Genomic DNA, 22,307 nt, shown 5'->3' on the forward strand with positions numbered 1-22,307 from the left:
TTTTTTTCCTTCATTTCATTACTAATGTTAAAAAATTATCAAACTATTATTTTTATGAATATTTAATATTTTCTGATATAATTTAAAATCAAGAAATTGATTACTAATCTTAGATGATCCAATACATTGATAATAAATTAAATTACTTTGATATTTATTTAAAGAATAAATATATTTTATCTTTCTATTTTTTAAAATGAAGGGAAAATAAAATGAGATGATTTGTCCTGGTGATAATCCTATATCTTCTTTTTGTAATTTTAAATATGCAGTATTATTTAAAAGAAATTTTATTTTCGCCCTTTTTATATTCTCATTATTTCTAATTTTAACAAATATGATTTTTTCATCTTTAGATCTTTTTTGTTTTTTTAAACATATAGGAACTTTCCCTTCTATCCATTTTATATTCTTTAATTTACATTTTGTTCTTATATTTTTAAATAAATCATCTTTATATTTTTTCGTTACATATATAAAATTTTCTCTTAAATTTTTATCTTTGTTTTCTATCATTTTTTTATAAGCAACTATCCATTGGCATGAAGAGAAAAGATTTTTACAATTTTTTTTTATCCTTTTATTATAAAGAGAATGAATAAAATTCGTTATATATTTATTTTGCCCAATCGCATAAAAATGAATGTCATAATTTTTATCTATCACAATCTCATCATCGATACTTATAATATAGTTAATATAATTCAAATTAAATGATGAAATATATTTTTCCTTAAAAGTTAATAAATCATTCGTATTTAATTCACTAGATGATTTCTCTGAGATATTTTCATTTTTTATATCTTTATCATTTTTTAAATATGCCTTTAATAACAAATGCATATTAACATTTCCGTATAAACATAAACCTTTTGTTTCATTTTTATTATAGTAATCAATATTTTCTTTTTTCATAAAATTTTTAATATTTTCTTTTGTATGTAAACATAAAGGAAAAATAAATTTTGATAACTGATTTTCAGAAAATGATGATAAAAAAAAAGTTTGATCTTTTTTTCTATCACTACTAACAAGTAACTTATATTTTTTTTTCCCTATGTGTTCCTTTTCATTTTTTTCATATAAATATGGAAAATTGTTATTAAAAAAATTATTGGCATTATGTGTATCATTAGTGCTTATCATAGCATAATGTCCAGTAGATATATAAGAATAATTAAAAACATTATTTTTTTTTTTATATAAACTTTTAATAATCTTTAAAAAAAAACTATATTTTATTTTTTTATTACAAATGATATCTGGATTAGGAATTTCTCCTTTCGAATAATTTTTTAGCATTGGAACAAGAACTCTTTTAAAATATTCATCATTAATATTTATAATATATAAATTTCTTCTTTTTTTGCAAATGCGTTTTACATATTTCAAATCATTTTTACTACAGTTATAGTTATTAAAATTAAAAAAAAAATTATCAATGTAATATTTTTTTTTTTCTAATAGAAATAAAGCCATTAAAGAATCAATTCCTCCACTCAACATATGTGCCACTCGTGGGTAGGGATATATTTTCATAGAATTTTCATCTGGATTTAAAATTATCTTTTTATCTTCAATTGAGTTTTTAGAATCTAACATACTTTCATTTAACTTAAAAGACACTTTTTCTTTATTTTTAATTTTACGTTTATTATTTTTAATATCTTCCTTCAAAATGAAATTCTTTATATACTCATATATATAATTTATTATATGTTCGATATTAAAATGAATCGTAAATAAATTTTTTAAATGGTTAGCTATTTGTTTAATGTCCATCTTAAGAAAAAAGTTTAAGTTTACTTGTTGTAATCCTTTTAATAAAGAATGAAGAAAGCAACATAGTAATAAATTATCACTAAATCCATCTATTGTTATAAGGTATTTACGTTTTTTTAAATTATATTTAATTATATCATCTATATCATCCTTTCTCTTTAAAATATTTAAAGTTGTTTTTTTTCTCTTATTGTTTACATATTTTTTTTCATTATTTAATTCTAAATTGGGGAAGCATTTATCTCTTTTTAGTTTTTCATTTTGTTTTTTTATTTTTCTTATTATATCTATTGCTAAATATACACTGGAATTACAATTATATACATATTTATAAAAAACATTTTTTCTTACTTTATTGATAAAAAATTGCTTTTTTTCTTTTGTAAAATCACTTATATCTTTATTTGTAAATTTCTTTTTAATTAAAGGAAAATAGTTATTTTTACATGTTTCTATATTTCTTTTTATTAAATAATTTATTTTATTTTCTCTTTCATTTAATGATTTTAAATCTTCATATATAATTCTGATATTTCTTTTAAAATTTTTATTGTTATATAATTTTTTGCTCCAGTTAATAGTATTTATCTTTACATTATTAATATAGCCATTAACTCCTATTTTTTCATTCCTTATAATTTTATTATCAGAAAATGACAAACATAAAATAAAATAAATCAAAACAATAAACATGAAAAATGACAATTATAAATATTTACATCTTCAATCTCTTTTTTGTTCTTTTTTTTTTTTTTTTTTTTTTTTTTTTTTGTTCTATCTTTATTTTTCTGTGTTATTAAAAGTACCAATTCATTATATTTTTCTTATATATATATATATATATATAATTCTGTAATTATCATTTTTTAATTATATTATTTCATGATTTCTTTATATGTTTTTATTTATTTTTAAATGAATTAAATATTTTTTTATTATCATTATGAGTAATGCATATATTTGTATCATATATTATATTTACCTTATATGACTACATAATTTTTATTCATCCCTTTTTTAATTATTAATTTATAGTTTTACAATTATTTAAAACTTTTTCTTACAATCTGTAGTTTTTATATGTTGTATTTTATTTTATTTTATTTTTTTTTTTTTTCTTTTTTTTTAATAATATATTTTAAAAATTTTTCCATATTATTTAATTAAAAAACTATAATAGCTCATATAATTCAATATCTAAACATTACAAGAACTTCATCAGAAATTTACTACTTTCCCATATAAAATTATAGTTTCAAAATATATTATTCTATTTTTTATTTTTTATATAATCATAATATTAAAATCAATTATTCTATAATACTATGTGTTTATACATTAATTTTCGTTCATTTTGTTTAATATCATTTTTTTTGAATTTTTAAATTACTTCTATCTATGTAGAAATTTATTCATATTTTCATAGAAAGAAAAAAATATTCTATATATATATATATATAAATCTTAATATAATTCAACAAATAATTAAATTATAAAAATGAGAGTTACATAATATATAAGTTAAAGTTTATAAACAAAATAATTAAATAGATGGATATATTACAAATAAATGTAGAATTATTTTTATATATAAATTACAAAGATATATATATTGAAATGATATTGTAATTTTACAAAATATTAGATAATAATATTATTAGTACAAAATAAAGCAAAGAATTATTTTTTAATAAACCATAATATAAAATTATTTTATATTACAATAATTATGAACAAAATAAATTCTGAAAATGTTTTTAAAATAAATTTATTTTTTTCTATCCTTTAAATGAAATTATTATCCCATATCCTTATGGCATTTTCGTGTATCCAAAATATACCATGAATATTTTGAAATTATAAAAATTCACAAATTCATTTTAATAGAAATGAATATTTACCAAATAATATAATAATTTTATTAATAAATTTTTTTTCAAAGTAGTTTTTTTAGTTTTCAAAATTAATTCAAACTAAAATAAAAAAAAAAAGAAAAAGAAAAGGAAAATATAAATATACACACACATATATATAAATATACATATATGTGTATATTATTAAAAATAATAAAGAAAAAAAAAAAAAAAACAAATAAGATGTGTATATACACACATTTCCATATATATATTTTAACTATAAGAAATAAACTACGAATATGATTAAAATGTAAATAATAATTAATTTTTTTTTTCTAATAAGAATCAAATGTATAAACATATCTAAATCTTACTGAAATAATAATAAATAAAATTTATTAAGAATAATATTAAGTGTAATATATAAAAAAAAAAAAAAAAGAGAAATTAATATTTCCTTATATATATATGCATATATTTCTATAAAAAAATTTAACAATGTTAACAATATTTATTAAAAATATTTAAAAACTATTTTATTTAAAAAAAAAAAAAAAAAGAAAAGAAAAGAAAAACGAAAGAATTAGCGGTCTTCAATGTATATGTAATATTAAAAAAAAAAATTGTGAAAAAAATAAAATTTTAATTTTTTTTTTTTTTTTTTTTTATCCTAAACAACTTTCACAGCTATATTCAAGATATAAATATCCATCTTCATCTTTATACATTTCATATAATTCTTGCATTAACAAACCAGTTTTAGGTACAATATTATTAACAAATATATAAATTGTCTTTTCTCTAAACATTTTCATATTATTTCCATATGCACACTGATTAATGTGTTGATGAAGAATAAACTTAAATTCACCAACTAGCATATTCATAGGAACAAGAAATTTTTTTTTTTCAATAGCTGGCAAATCTGATCTACTAGCTTTTTCACAAACTACAGGTATTCTATTCGGATATTTTGCTCGAATTTTATGTGTTTCTGCTACTCTATTTTCAAAAGGTACCTCTTCTTTTAATGACGGCATTTTAACAAAAGATTAAAAAAAATAAAATTAAAAAAATTCTACATATACAACTAGCTATTCTAATATTTATAGAATTCCATAAAAAAAAAAAAAAAAAAAATAATAAGGTTTTTGTTCATACAACTATTTAGTTCACTGCTTTCATAACTTAGTTAAAAAAGAAGGTAACAAAAAAAAAAAAATTAGATATAAATATATACATATATATATAAATAAATTTATCTATATAAACATCTCATTACATACATATATATATTCTTTTTTTTTCTTTATAATATACATATTTATATGAATTTTCTATAAAATTATCTTTAGAATTTTCATTATTTCCAACATAGCATATTAAATCCAGATGTTTAAATATCTTACACAAAAAAAAAAAAAAAAAAAAATGTAAATTAATATAAATTAATTTAAATATTTATGTGTTTAAATCTATTATTCTTCTTTATAATAAATATACATTGTATTCTGTTATTTCTATATATTATATCTTTAACATACATGAAATTAATGGTACTTCATTTATTCGTTTTTTTTTTTTTTTTATATATATTTTCATCTTATTTCATTCATTCTAAATTGATATTGTTACTATTTTTTTTTTTTTTTTTTTAATGAAATACTGCAACTTTTCTTTTGTAATTTTCTTTATCTTTTTTACTTTTTATATTTTTAGAATACCTATAATTATATTGTAAATATTTCAATTAATGTTTTTATTTTAGTTTCTATTTTTTTTTAACCTTTTATAAATAATTTTACAAATTTTTTTATTTTTTCATTTAAACAAATAAAAATATAAAAAAGAAACGTTTATTCAAACATTTTTTTACTAATACAATTATGATTTAAATAAAAAAACAATCTATATTTATTACTTTATATAGTTTAATGTTTTTATTCATTTAAAATGAATGTTTTTATGTATATAATAAATATATATTTATACTTATATACATATATATATTTTAAAACAAATAATTTTTAGAAATTTTATACACTTTTTCTGTGCATAAAAAAAAAAAAAAAAAAAAAAAAAAAAAAAATTATATAAAATAAAATAGAGTGAATAACTATATTTTTTTTTAAAAAACATTGTAAATTTTTAACAACTAAAAATATACGTATATTAATATATATATATATATCTTTTTTTTTTTTTTTTTTTTGGTACATAAATATAAATATTTAGATAGTTTTAACAACTCTCATCGTTGCATATAAAGATGTATTTATAATAAAATATGCATTTTGTATAAATAAAAGTATATATATATATATATATATTATTTAAAATAATTATTCTATTTTAATTTTTTTTTTTTTTTCCTTTCTCTTATAAAATATATGCATATATTTTTAAGTTATATTTGCCATGTTTATATTTATTTTTTTAAAATAAAAGTATTAGAATGACTTTTAATGTTGACATTAGAATTCTAAAAGTATTTAGCTACAACACAAAACATAATAATTAAAGAGTGTTTTGATATTTATTATTTTGTATTATTCTAATTCAAAATTATATTTTTAGTTAGAATGAAAAAAAGTTAAAAAAGACATAATATTTATTTTTATTTTTCCTAATGTTCATACATAAAGGAAATATATTTTGTGTGCAAAAACAATTTTAGATAATTTTTTTTTTTAAAACTTTAAAAAAGAAAAAGAGTCAATATTTCATATAAAAAACGTAAAAATATATAAAAAAAAAAAAAATAATAAAAAAAAAAGAATAAAAAGAAAAAGAAAAAAACAGAGATATAAATATATAACATTTAAATGATCAAAGCACTTCATATAAATAGTTAATTTGTTTCAACATTATTATCTATTCTATTTTTTTTTCTGAAGTATTTTTTTTTTTTTTTTCTGTACTTTTTAAATTTTTTATTAATCTCTTTCTTCATTATTTCTTTGTTTTTTTCTAAAAATGAAATTTTTTTTTTTTATATTTATAAATTTATTTTTCTTTTATATATATTTATCTTTTTATTTTTTAAACTTACTTTTTGCATTATCTATTTCATTTCTATCAAGCACCTTTTGAACAACAATTGGCCTATTCTACACAAAAAAAAAAAAAAAATTATAATAAGTATATTTAATGTTAGATAATGAGAAAAAAAAACCTAATAACTAAAATACATCTTATTCTTAAATGTCTATTTATATCAATATAATTTATTTTAATTTTTTTACGTTTATCATTTTTCCATTAAACATCTCAATAGCCTTCTTCACTGAACTTCTATTTTTAAATAAAATAAAAGCTACTCCCTATAAATTACAAATATGTACATTAACGTAATTATTATTAGGTTTAATGTTTTTAATTAAAATTATATAATAAAAAAAATGAAAAATAAATCAAAATTTTTAATGTATTAAATATATTAAGAAGTTATATTATTTTAACCGTAGAACAGCTTGTTATATTATCTCTTAAAATTCGAATTCCTAACAGAATAGAAAAAATGGAAAAAAAGAAAATAATTTTTTTTTAATTTATAAAAAAAATAATATATTTTAAGTTACCTTTTATTTCATCTACGTCTTTCATGAGTTCATATAAATCTTTTTCATTTAGTTGTTTATGTAAATTTCTTATGCATACAGACTTTTTTTTATTAAAAAAACTATTATCTCCAATTCTATTAACTCTTAATACATAACCATCATACACCGTTCCCTTATAAATTATAAAAAAATTAATTATATAAATTAATGAAAAAATAAAAAAAAAAAAAAAGGTAATAGAAAAATTTACATTTCTACTCAAAATAATAGGTACATGGTCTTCTTCCTTTAATGTTATTAATGCATTTTTATTATCTTTAGCATCCTAATTAAATTTTAAAAAAAAAAATCAAAATTAAATAAACATTTTAATTTTTGTTAATATTTCTTCTTATTTTATACTGTAAATTTTTTAAGTATAACTCCTAATTTTTTCTTATTTGCATATTTTTCTTCTAATGGCAATGATCGAAATCTAATCTATAAAATAAAAAAAAATATATATGTATATATATTTTTTTGTCTATATAAATATTAACTATATATATAATAAATATGAGATAAAATAAGAAAAATAAAAATAAAAATAAATATAAATATAAATAAGTTATTACTGATTCAACTAAAGAACGTTTAATATTCAATATCTTTAGTAGTTTTGGGCCTGTTACATTTTTTAAGGGAATATTTCCAACAAAAACAGTCCTCTTATTTTTTTCTAAAGATTCTTTTTTAGAAAAAAAAAATAATAAATAAAAATAAAAATGAAATATCTTCAAAATCAAATTATACAAAAATCTTTAAAAACATTTAAAATTTCTTAAAAAATAATAAATTTATATATATATATATATATATATATGCAAAATATAAAAAATATTATTACTATCTCCATCCTTATTTTGCGGTAAAGGTTTTTTTGATACTTTTAGTTCTTTATCATTACTTGAATTAATATTCATTGTTATTTTCTTATCATTTTTTTTATCATCTAAAAATTATATGAATAAATATTAAGATATAAATATGTATATGCATAATTATGTAATTTTAAATTTATATAATATTAATTATACTTATTTTTGAATCAATTGTTTCATTTTTGTTTAAAAATTCAACTACTGAACTAATTTTTTCTTTTTTAGGCTCATTTTTTGAACTTAATTTCTTTAATATTTTTGACACTTTTGTAGGTTTTTTTTTTGTCTCATTTTGCTTTATAGAATATTTCTTATTTTTTTTAGAAATTTTAGGATAATCCTCTGTCAAATTTTTTGTATTATTTTCATTAGTTCGAGTATCTTTTGTTGAGTTTTCAATAGTATTCTTAGATTTGTTTTCTTTTTTTATCTTATTTTTTTTCTTTTTTTCTTTTATTATTTTTTTTTCTTTTTCAATAGTTTTTTTCTTTATCACAATGGTATTAGAACCAAATATCTTATCCTTGTTCTTTTTCATATTTTTTTTTTTTTTTTATGTTTTTCAATTTAAGCTTTTGAATTGGTAATAATTATTTTCATCACTCAAATAATATTATAAATGTATTTAATAAATATTTTTTTTCTATTTTTTTTCCTTATTATGAATAAAATGTGTTTTAAGTGTAATGTTATATTCTCTTATAATTTAATATTATATTTGTTTAATTAAATAATCTTTTTGCAAAAACATGAAATAAATCTTTTAAAAAAAAAAATTATATAATGTATTAATTATATTTTATGTTTTTATAAATTTTTTTAAAAAATAAAAAATATATACAATCTTATAAAAAATCTCACAAAACAAATAATTTATATTTTTTTATAAAAATAAAAATTTTTTATGATATGTTTTGCTTTTTCAATTTAATATTCTTAAACTCTAATGTTCTATGTTTTTTATTTTTTTGACATTTGTTTTGCAAACTTAAGCAAAAACGACAGTTTTTTTTTTTTTTTTTTTTTTTTTTTTTTTTAATAGTTAAGTAAAAAGAAAAAGGAATTTCAAAAAAATATAAAAAATTAATAGATGAAAATAATATAAATTAAGATTAGTTAATTTTTTTCTTTATCATAATACGGATCTTGAACTACAATTAGTGTATAATCCTTATCAGGTGCTATCATAATTTCATGCTTCTTTGATCGTAGACGTAAAAAGTTTATATCATTCTTTAATAAATATACATAAAAAAAACAAAAAAAAAAAAAATAAAAAAAATAAAATAATAAAATTAGTATTAAGTAAAAAAAGTTATATGAAAAAAAATATAAATATATATATACATAAAAATAAGCACAATAAAAATAATTGATGATAATTATTTAAATAAAAACAATTCCATGTATTTTCTTTAAAAATGTAATATTATCTCCAAGATAATTGTAATATATACATAATGTATTTTTTTTTTTTAAAAAAAAAAAAAATCATATTATTTTTTTTATTTTAACTTGAGGATCTAATTCTCTAATGACATCTCTAGCTTTATTAGACAATTGTGTGAGTAATGAAGCATGTAAATCAGATTGTTGTTGATCAAAAGTACTTTTAATTATTAACCCTTCATTATTTATAACTAAAATTCCTATAACTCCTTTGTGGTTTTTAATTCTATTTAATATTTCTTCTGCTTCATTCTGTATATGAAAAAAATGGGAATACTTATATAAATGAAACCATTATCGTACTATATAAAATTATAGTTGTCTAATATATATATTTGCAATTATTATTATTTAAAAATATCCCTTAAAAATACAATAAAAATAAGAAATATTTTTTTTTTTCTATATATTATTATGTATTTTCTTAAATGAAAATTATCAAAATTTCTTATAGAAAAAAAAAAGAAAAAAAAAATTAAATTCTAATATTATATGTATATATGTAATATATAAAACTTTATTTTTTTTATGTTAAATTATTATTTTATTTAATTATTGTAATTTCTATATTCATTATTAATTAATAAAAAAAATATTTACATTCTTTATTTTATTTTATCTTTCAATTTATATATTTTATTACCATTTTATTATTCTGTTTTTTCTATTCTTTTTTTTTTTTTTTTCGTTAATGTAACTTCTTTAAATAAATATATATTTTCAGAATATAGTTAACATAAATGCATTTTAATTTCTCTATAAAATTATAGTAGTTAATAAAGATAATACATATATATATATAAAATATTTATATATATGCACAATTTTAATAAAGAATATTATTTTTACATTTTATCAAAACAAAATATTTTCTTTAAATATAACACTATCTTTTTTCTCTTTTTAATATAATTATAGAAGGTTCTTTTTTTTTTTTTTTTTTTTTNTNNNTTAATAAATGTGTGCACAGACATTTAATTATATAACTTAAGTAATATTACTTTTTTATATAATATAAATTATTTAAAAAAAAAAAAAATAAAAATAAAAATAAATTTCTATCTATATTTCTTAAGCTAGGCATATATATAAGGAAATTAATAAAAAAAAAATGAAATAAATTTTACACACAAATATGCATGTAATTTCTTTTTTTATTTATATATTTTAATAGAAATTAAAGATTTATATATTTCTTTTAATTTTTTTTTATTGATAAAAATATTTGTTTTTGATAGAATTTTATAAGCATAAACATATATATCTTTGATATTAAAAAAAATTTATTAAAATTAAGAATAAAAAAATAATTTAACATATATATATATAAATAAAAAAAATAATATAAATTAGAACAAAATTAACGTTTTAATAATATTAAAAAAAAAAATTTGCAAATATTTTAATTTCATGTTGTTTTTCCTTTTTTTTTTTTTTATTTGATAGAAATACTTAAAATTAATAAGAGAATATTTTCTAAAGTCTTTCAAAAAACTGATTAGTAGTAATTTACAAAACAATAATGAATTTCGGAAAAATAAAAAATGTAAAAATACAAAACAAACTTAACAAATAATATATAAAATAAATTTAATCAAAATAAAAAAAACAAAAGAATATGTAAATAGAAATAAAAAAGATTTGAAAAGAATTAAAAAATTTTTCTTTATTATTCTTTTGTGTAAAAATAATTTCTTTTCATACATGTAAACATATAGGAGGACAAATAAAATATACTTTTTCTTTAATTTTCTTATTTATATGAGAGAGGTTAAAAATTTCCTTTTATAATTAATTCTCTATATTTTTAACAAAAATTGTATTTAAGGAATTCTAATTATGTTTCTTTTTTTTTTTTTTATTTTTTTCATTTATTTTATCTATTTTTTTAAATAATTAATTTTTTATAAAATATTTTTTAATAAAATAAAATTTTATGAAAAATGGTTCCATAATTATATAAGAATTAAATTAATAATTATGCTTATATATATTAAATGTTCTTATAAATGTTGAAATAAATCAAAAGAATTATTGTTTTTTGACTTCTTTATTTTAGAAAAAATTTTATTACTATTATTATTATTATTATTACTATTAACTTGATACAATGATGTTTTTTTAGAACCTATTAATGTTTGACATTCTTTTCTATTTTTTATTTTTTCAAGTAATCTGGTGATATGTGGTGACTTAACTGAACGATTTTGTATTTTAATACTTTTTCTTATAACACCAGGAGATGTTACATCGAAATAACCAAACTTATACTGATCAGACATTGTATATAATTTATATTTATTCAGATTATTATAAGTATTATTCTTTTGATATGATTTAATATATTCCTTTTTTTTTGAATTATTATTCTGTATTTCATTTCCTTTATCATCTTCTAAATATTTCTTATCACTTTCATTATCCTTATGTTTACTTAATAGTTCTTTATAATAATTTATCAAGTCGTCTTTCTTTTTTAACTCTTCATCAAGTTGTTTGTTTTCTTCATCATTTTTTCCTTTTTCATCTTTTTCAAACTCTTTTTTTTTTAATTCATACTCTTTTTTTATTTTTTCAAAATATTCATCTATTTCTTCTTTCATTTTTTTTTTTTCTACAGAATTTATATCTATTTTATAATTTTTGGAACTATATAAATTTTTTGTTTTTTCATCATAATCTTTATGAAGTTGCATAATTTCTGATTCCGTTTTTTTGCAAATTTCTTTTAATATTTTCTTCGTTTCTTTAATTTCATCATTTTCTTTTTTATAACTGAATTCAAGTTTTTTCATTTCTCCTTTAATATCTAATAAATGTTTTTCAGAATCTTTTTCTTTATTTTTAAGTTCATTTAATTCTTCTTTTTTGGAATTTATAAATATGTCTATTTCATTTTTTTTTTTTTTTTCTTCATCTAGTTTTTCTATTAATTCACAAATTTTCGCATTTATGTTTTGAATTTCTCTATCCTTTTTCCATTGCTCATCTTGTTCTTCTTTAATTTTTATTTTCATTTTTTCTAAAATATCTTCTAAGTTACTTAAGAGATTTTGGTTTTCCTTATAATTTACGTCAATATCAATTCCATTAATATCTATTTTATTTTTCTCATTTAAAATTAAATTTTTAATTTCTTCTTTATAATTTGTAATTTCTTCTTCTATGATATTTTTCTCCTTAGTTAAGTCATTTAACATGTTTTTATTTAACTTTTTCTTTTCATTTTCAATTTGATCATTTAAAATTTTCTCTTCATTCTTTAATCCTATTAATTCTTCTTCTTTTGTTTTTAGTCCATTTCTTAATTCATCTAATTTTATATGTAATTCATTAAATTTATCATTTTCTTTTCTTTTTTCTTCATCTATTTTTTCTATCATTATTAATAAATTATTAATTTCCGTTTCAATATTTTCTTCATTTTCCTCTAGTTCTTTTTTTGTATTTAGTGTATTATTTAAACCAGAATTGATTACATTTAAATAATATTCTTGTGATGATATTTGATTTTCTAAAAATTGTAATTGTGATTTTATCCTTAAGTTATTAGATACTAATTCATTCTTTTTAATTATTAAATTTTCTTTTTGAAATTTTAATTCTTTTTCTTTTAATATTAACTTATCATTTTTTTCATCCTGAAAGTAAAAAAAAAAAAAATATATATATATATATATATATACAATTAAAATTAATTCCATTATAAAATATTAACACAATTTACAAAGTTAATAAAAATTATATACACATGTAATGAACAATTTTATTTATTTAATTATTTTTTTTTTTTTTTTTTTTATTATTATAAAATAACCAGTTCACTTTTTTGATTAATTAAATTTTGTCTACATATATTTATACTTTCCTTATTTTCATCTATATTATTTATTATACTGTCTTTTTCATCACCTAATTTTTTTAAATCATTTTCTAATAGATTAATTTTTTCATAATTTAAATTGGTTAAAATATTAAATGATTCAAATGCTTCCTTATGTTGATTAATTTGATAATCTATTTCTTTTATTTTGTTAGTCATATTTACAGATTCATTATTCATAAAATTTATATGATTTACCGATTCTTGTAGTTCCTTTTTTATTTTTTCATATATTTCTTCTTTTTCTTTCATATATAATAATTCTTTTTCTTCATATTTTTTTAAAATTTCTTTAGTTTTTTCTGCATCTTCGTTTTTCTTATTTATCATTACTAATGAATTACTAAATGTTTTAAAAAGAATATTAAAATTTCCACATGATTCAAGAAAATTTATATTTGTTTCATAATAGTAATCACAACTTCTCTTACAAACATCTCCTATTTTTTTTAAAAAAATATATTCACCTTCTACTTCTTTTTTCTTTGTTTTATTCTGAGATTCTAACAAAGAAACTTAAAAAAAAAAAAAAATAAAATAATAAAAAAATATGAATGAAAATTAGAAATAACTAAAAATAAAAGGCATTCACAAAAAAAAAAAAAAAAAATGAAATAAATGATGTTAAAAAAAAAAGATATAAAAAAGGGTTTTTTTGCTAATATTAAAATACTTTTATTTCTAGAATTTTCTGTTAATTCTATAAGACTATCCATTTTAGAGTTAAATTCTTTATTTACAGTATTTTTCCCACGAGAAGATATATTCGTCATATCTATATGATTTTTATTTGTTGAATTTTCTATTCCTAATAGATAATTTCCATTTAAAATCATTTTTAAAAAATTATATACAACTTTATATTTATATATAATAATAATATACTATAAAATAAACAAAAAAAAAAAAAAAAAAAAAAAAAAAAAAAAAAAAAAAAAAAAAAAAAACAAACAAAAAAAAAAAAAATAAAAAAAAGACTTTTGTGTTTATAGGTTTTTATTAAACTATAAAAAAAAAAAAACAAATAAAAAATTTTTTTAAAAAAGACATATGAAAACAGAAAAAAAATCAATAAGAGATAATAAATGATTATATTAATATAAATGAATAAATTTAGAATTCTTTAAAAATCTATTTAAATATTTAAAGTAAGTTCGTATATTTCTATCGAATGGTAAAAGTGTATATACAAATTCATATACGAACATAAAAAAAAAAAAAAAAAAATATATTTTTTCATTGAAACATATATGGAATTTTATCAAGTAAAAAATATAAAAAAAAAGAGAATAATAAATTAAAAGAATTTTTTCTTTTCATCTTTTTATTTTCAAAAATTATTAATAGAAATATGGAAAAGATGTATATATTAAAAATACCTTTTATAAAGATACTATATTCTTCATATACATTTTATAAATTAATATTCTAATATAATGATATGTAATACTAATTATTTTATAATCTTTATAAATATAGTTTTAAAAAAAGAATTTTAGAATATATTTTTTATTTTTTCTTTTTTCTTATAATAAAAAAATAATAACGTTTAACTCATTGAAAAGAACTAAAATATTAGTTTTAAATTTAAATTCATTTTATTATATTTATAATAAATGAATAAAAAAAAAAATAATAAACCTTTTCGTATAAAATTTAAATAAAAGGAATGTAAAAAAAATTACTTTTTTATTTATATTTTTGTGTTATTGTTATTTATTCTGTAGAAAAATTCTATAGTAAAATGAGTGTTCTATCATATATAAAAATATATTTAAAAAAAAAATACAATTTTTCTTTCAAAAAATTAACAATTTCTTTTATAGAATAAAAAAAAAAATGGTAGAATAATATCTATATAAATATTTATACATATATAAATATAAAATAATAACAAAAGATAGTAGTCTACAAAAAATTATTTTTCTGTTAAAAATAATATCTCACATTTTCAACATAATTATATCTATTTTAATAAAAAGTAATAATATTTAAAATATTTATTATCCTTAATTCATTATTTCTCCTTTAACATAGAAATATATTTCTAGTCTTTCATTAGTTTAAAATTTGTTCATAATATTTTCATTATTTTAATAATTAGATCTTATCTTTCAAATCTTAATATTTTAAAATAATTATGTTATAAAAATTCATATTCAATTTTATAAAACTGTTATATGCATATATACAGAAAATAAAATATATATATATATATATATATTTTTATTTAATGTGTGTGAAAATATTTTTCTAATTTTACATTTATTGCATTTTTTATTTTATTTTTTTTTTTATAATTTTTATTAAATATTCAAAGTCTTTAATTTAGAAAGTTCATTTAAAAACATTTTAAAGACTAAGATGATTTTCATCAAATTAAAATAAATTTATATTTTTAATTTAAAAAAATTATTTTTCATAAAATTTTTTTTATTTTTCGAAAAAATTTTACCTATTGGAAAAATACATTTATTAAAATAAAAATATAAATTTATATTTACAAAATAACAAAAAAATATGTTATCTTTTTATTAAGAGACTAATTAGTTTTTTTTTTTTTTTTTTTTTATTAAAATATAAAAAATATACATAAAAAATAATATAAACATATACTATTTGAAAACAATAAAATACATATTTATGAAAAATAATTCATTTTCATATATATTTATCAAGACAACTTAGATTTTTTCTTTTCATTTTAATATCATTAAATTTTAAGTTAACATATATGTATAATTATATTAGAACATTAAGACATTTATTTTTTTTTTTTTTTAGTGAATATATATATATATATAGTCTTTTTGTATAATATCTAATTCTTATAAGAATAAAGATAATCAACACATAAAATTAAAAAAAAACAAAAAGAAAATAAGGAATAAGTTAAATTAAAATTAACATATTTCAAAAGTGAGATTACATGTATTTGTAGTAAAAAAAAAAAAAAAAAAAAAAAAAAAAAACATACCAAATTGAGTAATAAAAAACAATGGATGATATTTCAATGTCTAATATTTTAAAACCAATTGATGAAGAAGAAAGAATACATCTACAAAACAAATTGAATGAACAAAGATTAGAGCTAGAAGAAAAGAAAAAATATTTAGAAGAATTAAAAAAACTAAATGAAAAAGCAGAAGATATATCAGAATTGCAAAATAATGATTATCCAGATCCTGATAAAATTCTTGAAAACTTTTTAGAATCTTTAGAAAAAGATGAACACGAAATAGAAGAATTACAAGAACAACGAAAAAATACAGATATAAAATACTTAGATAAGCATTTAATAAGTAGTAATATATCAAATGATAAATTTTACAATAAGCATAATTCTTTAGAAGAACATATGGAACAATCGTTTATTTTTAAAAAAAAAGCATCTGTAAAAAATTTTAATTTTAAAATTAACAAATTAAATGAAGCAAAAGTCATAAATGTTGAACAAAAAAATATAAAGAAATTTAATAAATCAATTCAAGTTAACATAATTGATGAAAAAATTACTACTTTTGAAAAGAAAAAAGAAGAGATAACTACATTATTATTACATGAAAATTATCCAATATATATAAATAAAGAAGAAAAATTAAATAATAATAATAATAATAATAATGATAATAATAATAATAATAGTAATATAGTAAATGATAAAAAAAACGTTATATTAAAATCAAAAAAAAAAGAAAAAAAGGTAATGAAAAAAGTGGACCAACAAAAAAAAGACAAGAAAAAAGAAGAAGAAGAAGAAGAAAAAGAAGAAGAAAAAGAAGAAGAAAAAGAAGAAGAAAAAGAAGAAGAAAAAGAAGAAGAAGATGAGGATAAGGATGAAGAAGAAATAAATAATGATAAAAAAGATAAAACAAGTAAAACTATAAGTAAATTAAAAATATCAAAAAAAAAGTCTTTAGATGAAGAGAAAAAGAAAAATATATTAAAGAGTAATAATTTCATAAAATTTATTGAAAATACTTCAAAAATAATTGAAAGAACTTTAGGAGAACAAGAAATGTTTAATACTATGTTTGACTTTGTAGCAAAAGATTTATCAGATGAATCAGAAAGTTTAGAAAAATTAAAATTATTAAATACTTATTATTGTAAAAAATATACAGGTGCAAGACCTATAACAGATATTAAAACCTCTAATGTATATAGTGAATTATTTTTAGCTTCTTATGGAGCATCAGAAACAGCTAGTTATACAGATCCTGATGGATATGTTTTAGTGTGGAATACAACTATGAACAATAGGCCAGAGTATGTATTTACCTCACAACCAGCTGTATGTACAGCTTTATTTAATAAATTTAATCCTCATTTAATAATAGGGGGTACTTATACAGGTAATATTGTTTTATGGGATATTCGAGCTAGAGAAAAACCAGTACAAAAAACCTTACTTTCATCAAATGGACATTTACATCCAATTTACTGTGCAGAAATTATAGGAACACAAAATGCACACAATCTTGTAACTGTTGATACAGATGGGAGATTATGTAATTGGTCGTTAAATATGCTTACATGTCCATCAGATACAGTTGATTTAAAAAGAGGAAACAGAGAAGTGTCATGTTGTTGTTTTTCATTTCAAGAAGGAGAAATAAATACTTTATATGGTGGTGCGGAAGATGGTTCTTTATTTCAAGCACAAATACACGGAACAAAAGTGGGAATAACAGAATTTTATAATATTCATCATGGACAATTAACAGCTACTCAATTTCATCCATTAATTGAAGGAACCAATGATCATAATGACCTTATATTAACAGCTTCAGTAGATTGGACATGTAATTTATTAAGTATAAAAGATCCAGCAAATCCATTATTTACCTTTGATTCATTTGAAGACTATTTAATGGATATTAAATGGCATCCTGTACATCCAGGAATTTTTGCAACATGTAGTAGCAATGGAAAAATAAAATTGTGGAATATTTCTTATGATTTTGAATCTCCTTACTTTGAAACTAGCATTAATGAAAAATCTACAAATAAAATATCATGGTCATATGAAGGAAAAAAATTAATAGCTGGAGATTCAGATGGCTATTTAACCCTGTGGAATACCTCAAGTGAATTATATCAACCAAGATCAGAAGATATCACTAAATTTGAAAATAAAATCACAAAAATGAAATCAGATAGAATTGCAACCAATATTATAGAAACTGAAATTTAAAATATATAAAAATTTTATTGTAATTAGAATGCTAATTTTTTTTTAATTTTTCTTCTCTTTTATTACATATATTTATAAACTATATATATATAAATATATTTTTTTTTTTTTTTTTTTTTGTTATTACAATGATTTATGTTTTTTTTTCATATTACCTAGGTGTATTTTTTTTTAATTTTTTTTTTTTTTTTTTTTTTTTTTTTTTTTTTTTTTTTAATATGAAAAAAAAGAGCAATGATAAATAAACATAAAAATTATACGAATTAGTAACTAAAACAAAAAAAAAGTAAAAAAAAATTAAAAAGGACAATAACTTTTTGCATTTTTTAAAAATTTTTAAAGTATTATATTTTTTTTCTGCATATTTTTGAAATAAATATTCCCCTACATAAATCTTTTTCTGGAAATGTTCTCACACATTTCTTTGAAAAATCATACTTATAATTATTATAAAGAAATTTATCTTTTCCAGCTTTTTTTAAATAAAAATCAGAATTCTTTTGTAGTACTTCATGTATAACCTGCTCATTTTCTTCTTCAAATAATGAACATGTAGAGTATATGAAGGTGTTAGAACCTTTTAATTTTACCAAAGCATGAGTTAATATTTGTTTTTGAAAGTCAGATAACTTTTTCACCTTATCTTGAAAAATAGAAGGAACTTTTGGGATCATACTTTTTGACATTGTTTCAGATATGCAATTTTTACTTTCCTCCTTTCTATTATATAATTCATTTATATTTTTCATTTTAGAGATATTACTAAATTTATTTATATTTTCTGTGTTTTTTTCATTCTTTGTTTTATTGGTTTTTATCATAATACTTCTATCATGTTTTTCATTTTTATCTGAAAAAATATTTTCTATATTTCTTTTATATACAAAATCAGGCATTCCGCTAGAAGAACATGAAGGATCAATAAATACAACATCTATGTTATCTGGAAAATCTTCAGAACTTAAATTTAGAAAATCACAATTATATATTTTTATCGTTAATTCATTATGTTTATGTTTTATATAATAAATATTATGCTTTTTATTATTTAAAAAATTATGTTTATTAAGAGCAATTTTTTCACTTTCATTAAAGCGTTCATTTAGATATAAACCATCATATTCTCCGATTTTTAAAATTTCATTCAATAAAGTAAAACATCTTTTTTTATTTTTTTCTACACATATTAAATATCCTTTTTTTTTTAAGGAAATAAGACTAAATATAGCTTTACTACCAGGAGAAGAACATATATCAACAATAACCATTCCTTTTTTTATATGTCCTGCTTTTACAACTAAGCAAGATGTTTTATCAATTATCCTTATTTTATTTTCTCTATAAAAAGAACTATCTATTAACATTTTTACCTTATCATTATTTATTTTATACAGATTTTTTATATCTTCATCTTGTACAATTTGTAAACTTTTGGTTAATTCTTCTTTTATACTTATATCATTTCCATATATTAAAAAATATTTCCATATAATCTTTGTTTGTAAAATATTATTATTATATGATTCCCCTTGAATTTTTTTATAAAAATTCAAAATTTCTTTTTCTTTTTTTTGAATTTCTCTTTTTAATTTTCCACCACCATCTATTTTATGTCTATGAACTAATACACTCAAAAGAATAATTCCCAAAAATTTATTTTTACATATTTTAGATAAATAAATATTGTAAATTTTATCTAATATATTTAAATCTTCTAATGCATTATATAATATAGAATACAACTAAAAAAAAAAAAAAAAATATATATATACATATATATATATATTTATATATATATATATATGTTTATGTATAAACAAAAGAAAAACAGTAATTTTTGATTCTCAATTATTTTACTTTTTTAACTGATTTATCTTCTTTTTCAAGTAAAACTTCTTTTATTCCTTCTCCTTTAGAACATTTTAATAACATTTGTGCCGCTTTTCTATATAGAAATGACATTTTTTTTTTTTTTTTTTTTCTTCTTTCTTAAAAGAATATATTTTATTTATCTACATCTTCATATAGTAAAAATAAATATGTTTATCTAAACTTATAAATTTATCAGATTAAAAATGTTACATTTTTAAGTTATTTTTATGTTATTTATAAAATACTTATTTAACATCATTCTGTATTATTTTTATTTAAAAAAAAAAAAAAAAAAAAAAAAAAAAAGGAAAATATTTTTTATTAATATATTGTACAATAAATAAAATTGTAAAATAAAACGTGTTATGAAATTATTTAAAAAATATATATATAAAAAAAAACATATACATATATATATACCTTCAAAAAAAAAAAAAAAAAAATTTAGTTAAGAGAACTATTTTTTATTAAAAACAATAAAATGTTATTTTAAAAAAAAAAAAAAAAAAAAAAAAAACCTTTTTTATTAAATGTAAAAAAAAATGCTAAGAAAAAAATTCCCTTTTTTTTTAACAAAAAGATACATAACTGAACAAAAAATTTTTGATAAATTAAAAAAGCTACAAAATATTAATGAATGTGAAAATTTAAAAAAAAATGAAAGTGAAAAAATTGAAATAATTAATATTGATGATAAAATATATGAACATACTATGTTTAAAAATTCAGAACAATATGAAAATGAAAAAGATGAAGAATTTTATGAGAATATTAAATCTTTAAAGAATATGAATATAAAGAACTTTATTGAGGAAACACTTGATTATTATTGCTCAAAACAGTTTAAAGAAAATGAATGGACAAATGAAAATATAAATAAATTTAAAGATATATATGATACTAAAAATTTGAATAAAACAATTTCTAATGAAGACATAGAACCAGAAAAGAAAGAGAAAGAAAAATGCACAAACGAAAATTCTTATCATATAAAGGAACATAATCATTTAATAAATGAAAATATGAAAAATGAAAAATTTAAAGATAAATATGAAAATTTAACTCCAGCACAAAAATTTTTTGAAGAAAACAAGGAAAAGCTAATATATGAAAGCTTAAAATTATATAATGAAAAAAAAACAAAATTAAGTGATAACGAGAATAATCACGATTATTATAATTATAGTAACGATCCAATTGTGAGACTTAGTGAAAACTACCTATTTGATTACGAAAATGATGAAAATGACGATATGAAAGAAAACTTAGAATTAGAAAAAGGGATAATGCCCACAATAGAACAAGTAGTTTGTATATTAAAACACGAAAAAGTTAAAAATATTAAAGTAATAGATTTAAATAAATGTGGAAGAAGAGATATTGGTATGTTTTTAATTTTATGTACAGGAGAAACAGCAAAACATAATAAAAAAGTAGGAAAATTAATAAGTAAAATTTTTATTGATTTAGATATACCATATATATCTAATGTAGTATATTGTTATTGTAATAAATTTGATGATTGGATAATAAGTCATTGTGGCCCTTTAAAAATTCATATTGTAACAAAAGAATTAAGAGATTTTTATGATATAGAAAATTTATTTTTATATCCACATGAACATTTTGATAGTCAACATTTCCCATCTTTTTTTGATTACACCCCTGGTATACCTCCACCTTATTTAGTTAGAAGCAATGAATCTTTAGATGCTTATCAAAATGATGTAATATATCAAAAATTTATTTCTGACACTTGATTAATAATAAAAGTGAAAAAAAAAA

The 22,307-nt window shown here is 16.8% G+C and overlaps 8 protein-coding genes across 8 annotated transcripts; 2 read left to right on the forward strand and 6 right to left on the reverse strand.

Annotated features, from left to right (window-relative positions):
• Positions 1-27: 27 nt before the first annotated feature.
• On the reverse strand, positions 28-2,475 carry PGAL8A_00479000 (tRNA methyltransferase, putative; the record flags this gene model as incomplete). The annotated part of the gene is made up of 1 exon (XM_028673575.1): positions 28-2,475. One exon carries the CDS (start codon positions 2,473-2,475, stop codon positions 28-30), a length of 2,448 nt encoding a protein of 815 aa, XP_028530014.1.
• A 1,828-nt stretch (positions 2,476-4,303) lies between these two features.
• ATG8 (autophagy-related protein 8, putative) lies at positions 4,304-4,678 on the reverse strand (the record flags this gene model as incomplete). Its single annotated transcript, XM_028673576.1, has 1 exon — positions 4,304-4,678. One exon carries the CDS (start codon positions 4,676-4,678, stop codon positions 4,304-4,306), a length of 375 nt encoding a protein of 124 aa, XP_028530015.1.
• A 1,811-nt stretch (positions 4,679-6,489) lies between these two features.
• On the reverse strand, positions 6,490-8,659 carry PGAL8A_00479200 (large subunit rRNA processing RRM protein, putative; the record flags this gene model as incomplete). The annotated part of the gene is made up of 10 exons (XM_028673578.1): positions 6,490-6,608; positions 6,691-6,748; positions 6,884-6,961; positions 7,101-7,141; positions 7,220-7,373; positions 7,452-7,526; positions 7,604-7,681; positions 7,816-7,928; positions 8,088-8,192; positions 8,278-8,659. 10 exons carry the CDS (start codon positions 8,657-8,659, stop codon positions 6,490-6,492), a joined length of 1,203 nt encoding a protein of 400 aa, XP_028530016.1.
• Positions 8,660-9,237: 578 nt separating this feature from the next.
• On the reverse strand, positions 9,238-10,216 carry PGAL8A_00479300 (flagellar outer arm dynein-associated protein, putative; the record flags this gene model as incomplete). Its single annotated transcript, XM_028673579.1, has 3 exons — positions 9,238-9,354; positions 9,637-9,822; positions 10,214-10,216. The coding sequence occupies 3 exons, from the start codon at positions 10,214-10,216 to the stop codon at positions 9,238-9,240; spliced, it is 306 nt and encodes a 101-aa protein (XP_028530017.1).
• Positions 10,217-11,573: 1,357 nt separating this feature from the next.
• Positions 11,574-14,289, reverse strand: PGAL8A_00479400 (conserved Plasmodium protein, unknown function; the record flags this gene model as incomplete). Its single annotated transcript, XM_028673580.1, has 3 exons — positions 11,574-13,211; positions 13,388-13,968; positions 14,127-14,289. The coding sequence occupies 3 exons, from the start codon at positions 14,287-14,289 to the stop codon at positions 11,574-11,576; spliced, it is 2,382 nt and encodes a 793-aa protein (XP_028530018.1).
• A 2,162-nt stretch (positions 14,290-16,451) lies between these two features.
• Positions 16,452-18,650, forward strand: PGAL8A_00479500 (cytoplasmic dynein intermediate chain, putative; the record flags this gene model as incomplete). Its single annotated transcript, XM_028673581.1, has 1 exon — positions 16,452-18,650. One exon carries the CDS (start codon positions 16,452-16,454, stop codon positions 18,648-18,650), a length of 2,199 nt encoding a protein of 732 aa, XP_028530019.1.
• Positions 18,651-18,994: 344 nt separating this feature from the next.
• PGAL8A_00479600 (S-adenosyl-L-methionine-dependent methyltransferase, putative) lies at positions 18,995-20,612 on the reverse strand (the record flags this gene model as incomplete). The annotated part of the gene is made up of 2 exons (XM_028673582.1): positions 18,995-20,392; positions 20,508-20,612. The coding sequence occupies 2 exons, from the start codon at positions 20,610-20,612 to the stop codon at positions 18,995-18,997; spliced, it is 1,503 nt and encodes a 500-aa protein (XP_028530020.1).
• A 452-nt stretch (positions 20,613-21,064) lies between these two features.
• On the forward strand, positions 21,065-22,282 carry PGAL8A_00479700 (conserved Plasmodium protein, unknown function; the record flags this gene model as incomplete). Its single annotated transcript, XM_028673583.1, has 1 exon — positions 21,065-22,282. The coding sequence occupies one exon, from the start codon at positions 21,065-21,067 to the stop codon at positions 22,280-22,282; it is 1,218 nt and encodes a 405-aa protein (XP_028530021.1).
• Between the last annotated feature and the right edge of the window lie 25 nt (positions 22,283-22,307).

The sequence above is a fragment of the Plasmodium gallinaceum genome (genome assembly GCF_900005855.1).
Source record: "Plasmodium gallinaceum strain 8A genome assembly, contig: PGAL8A_v1_141, whole genome shotgun sequence".
NCBI lineage: Eukaryota > Apicomplexa > Aconoidasida > Haemosporida > Plasmodiidae > Plasmodium > Plasmodium gallinaceum.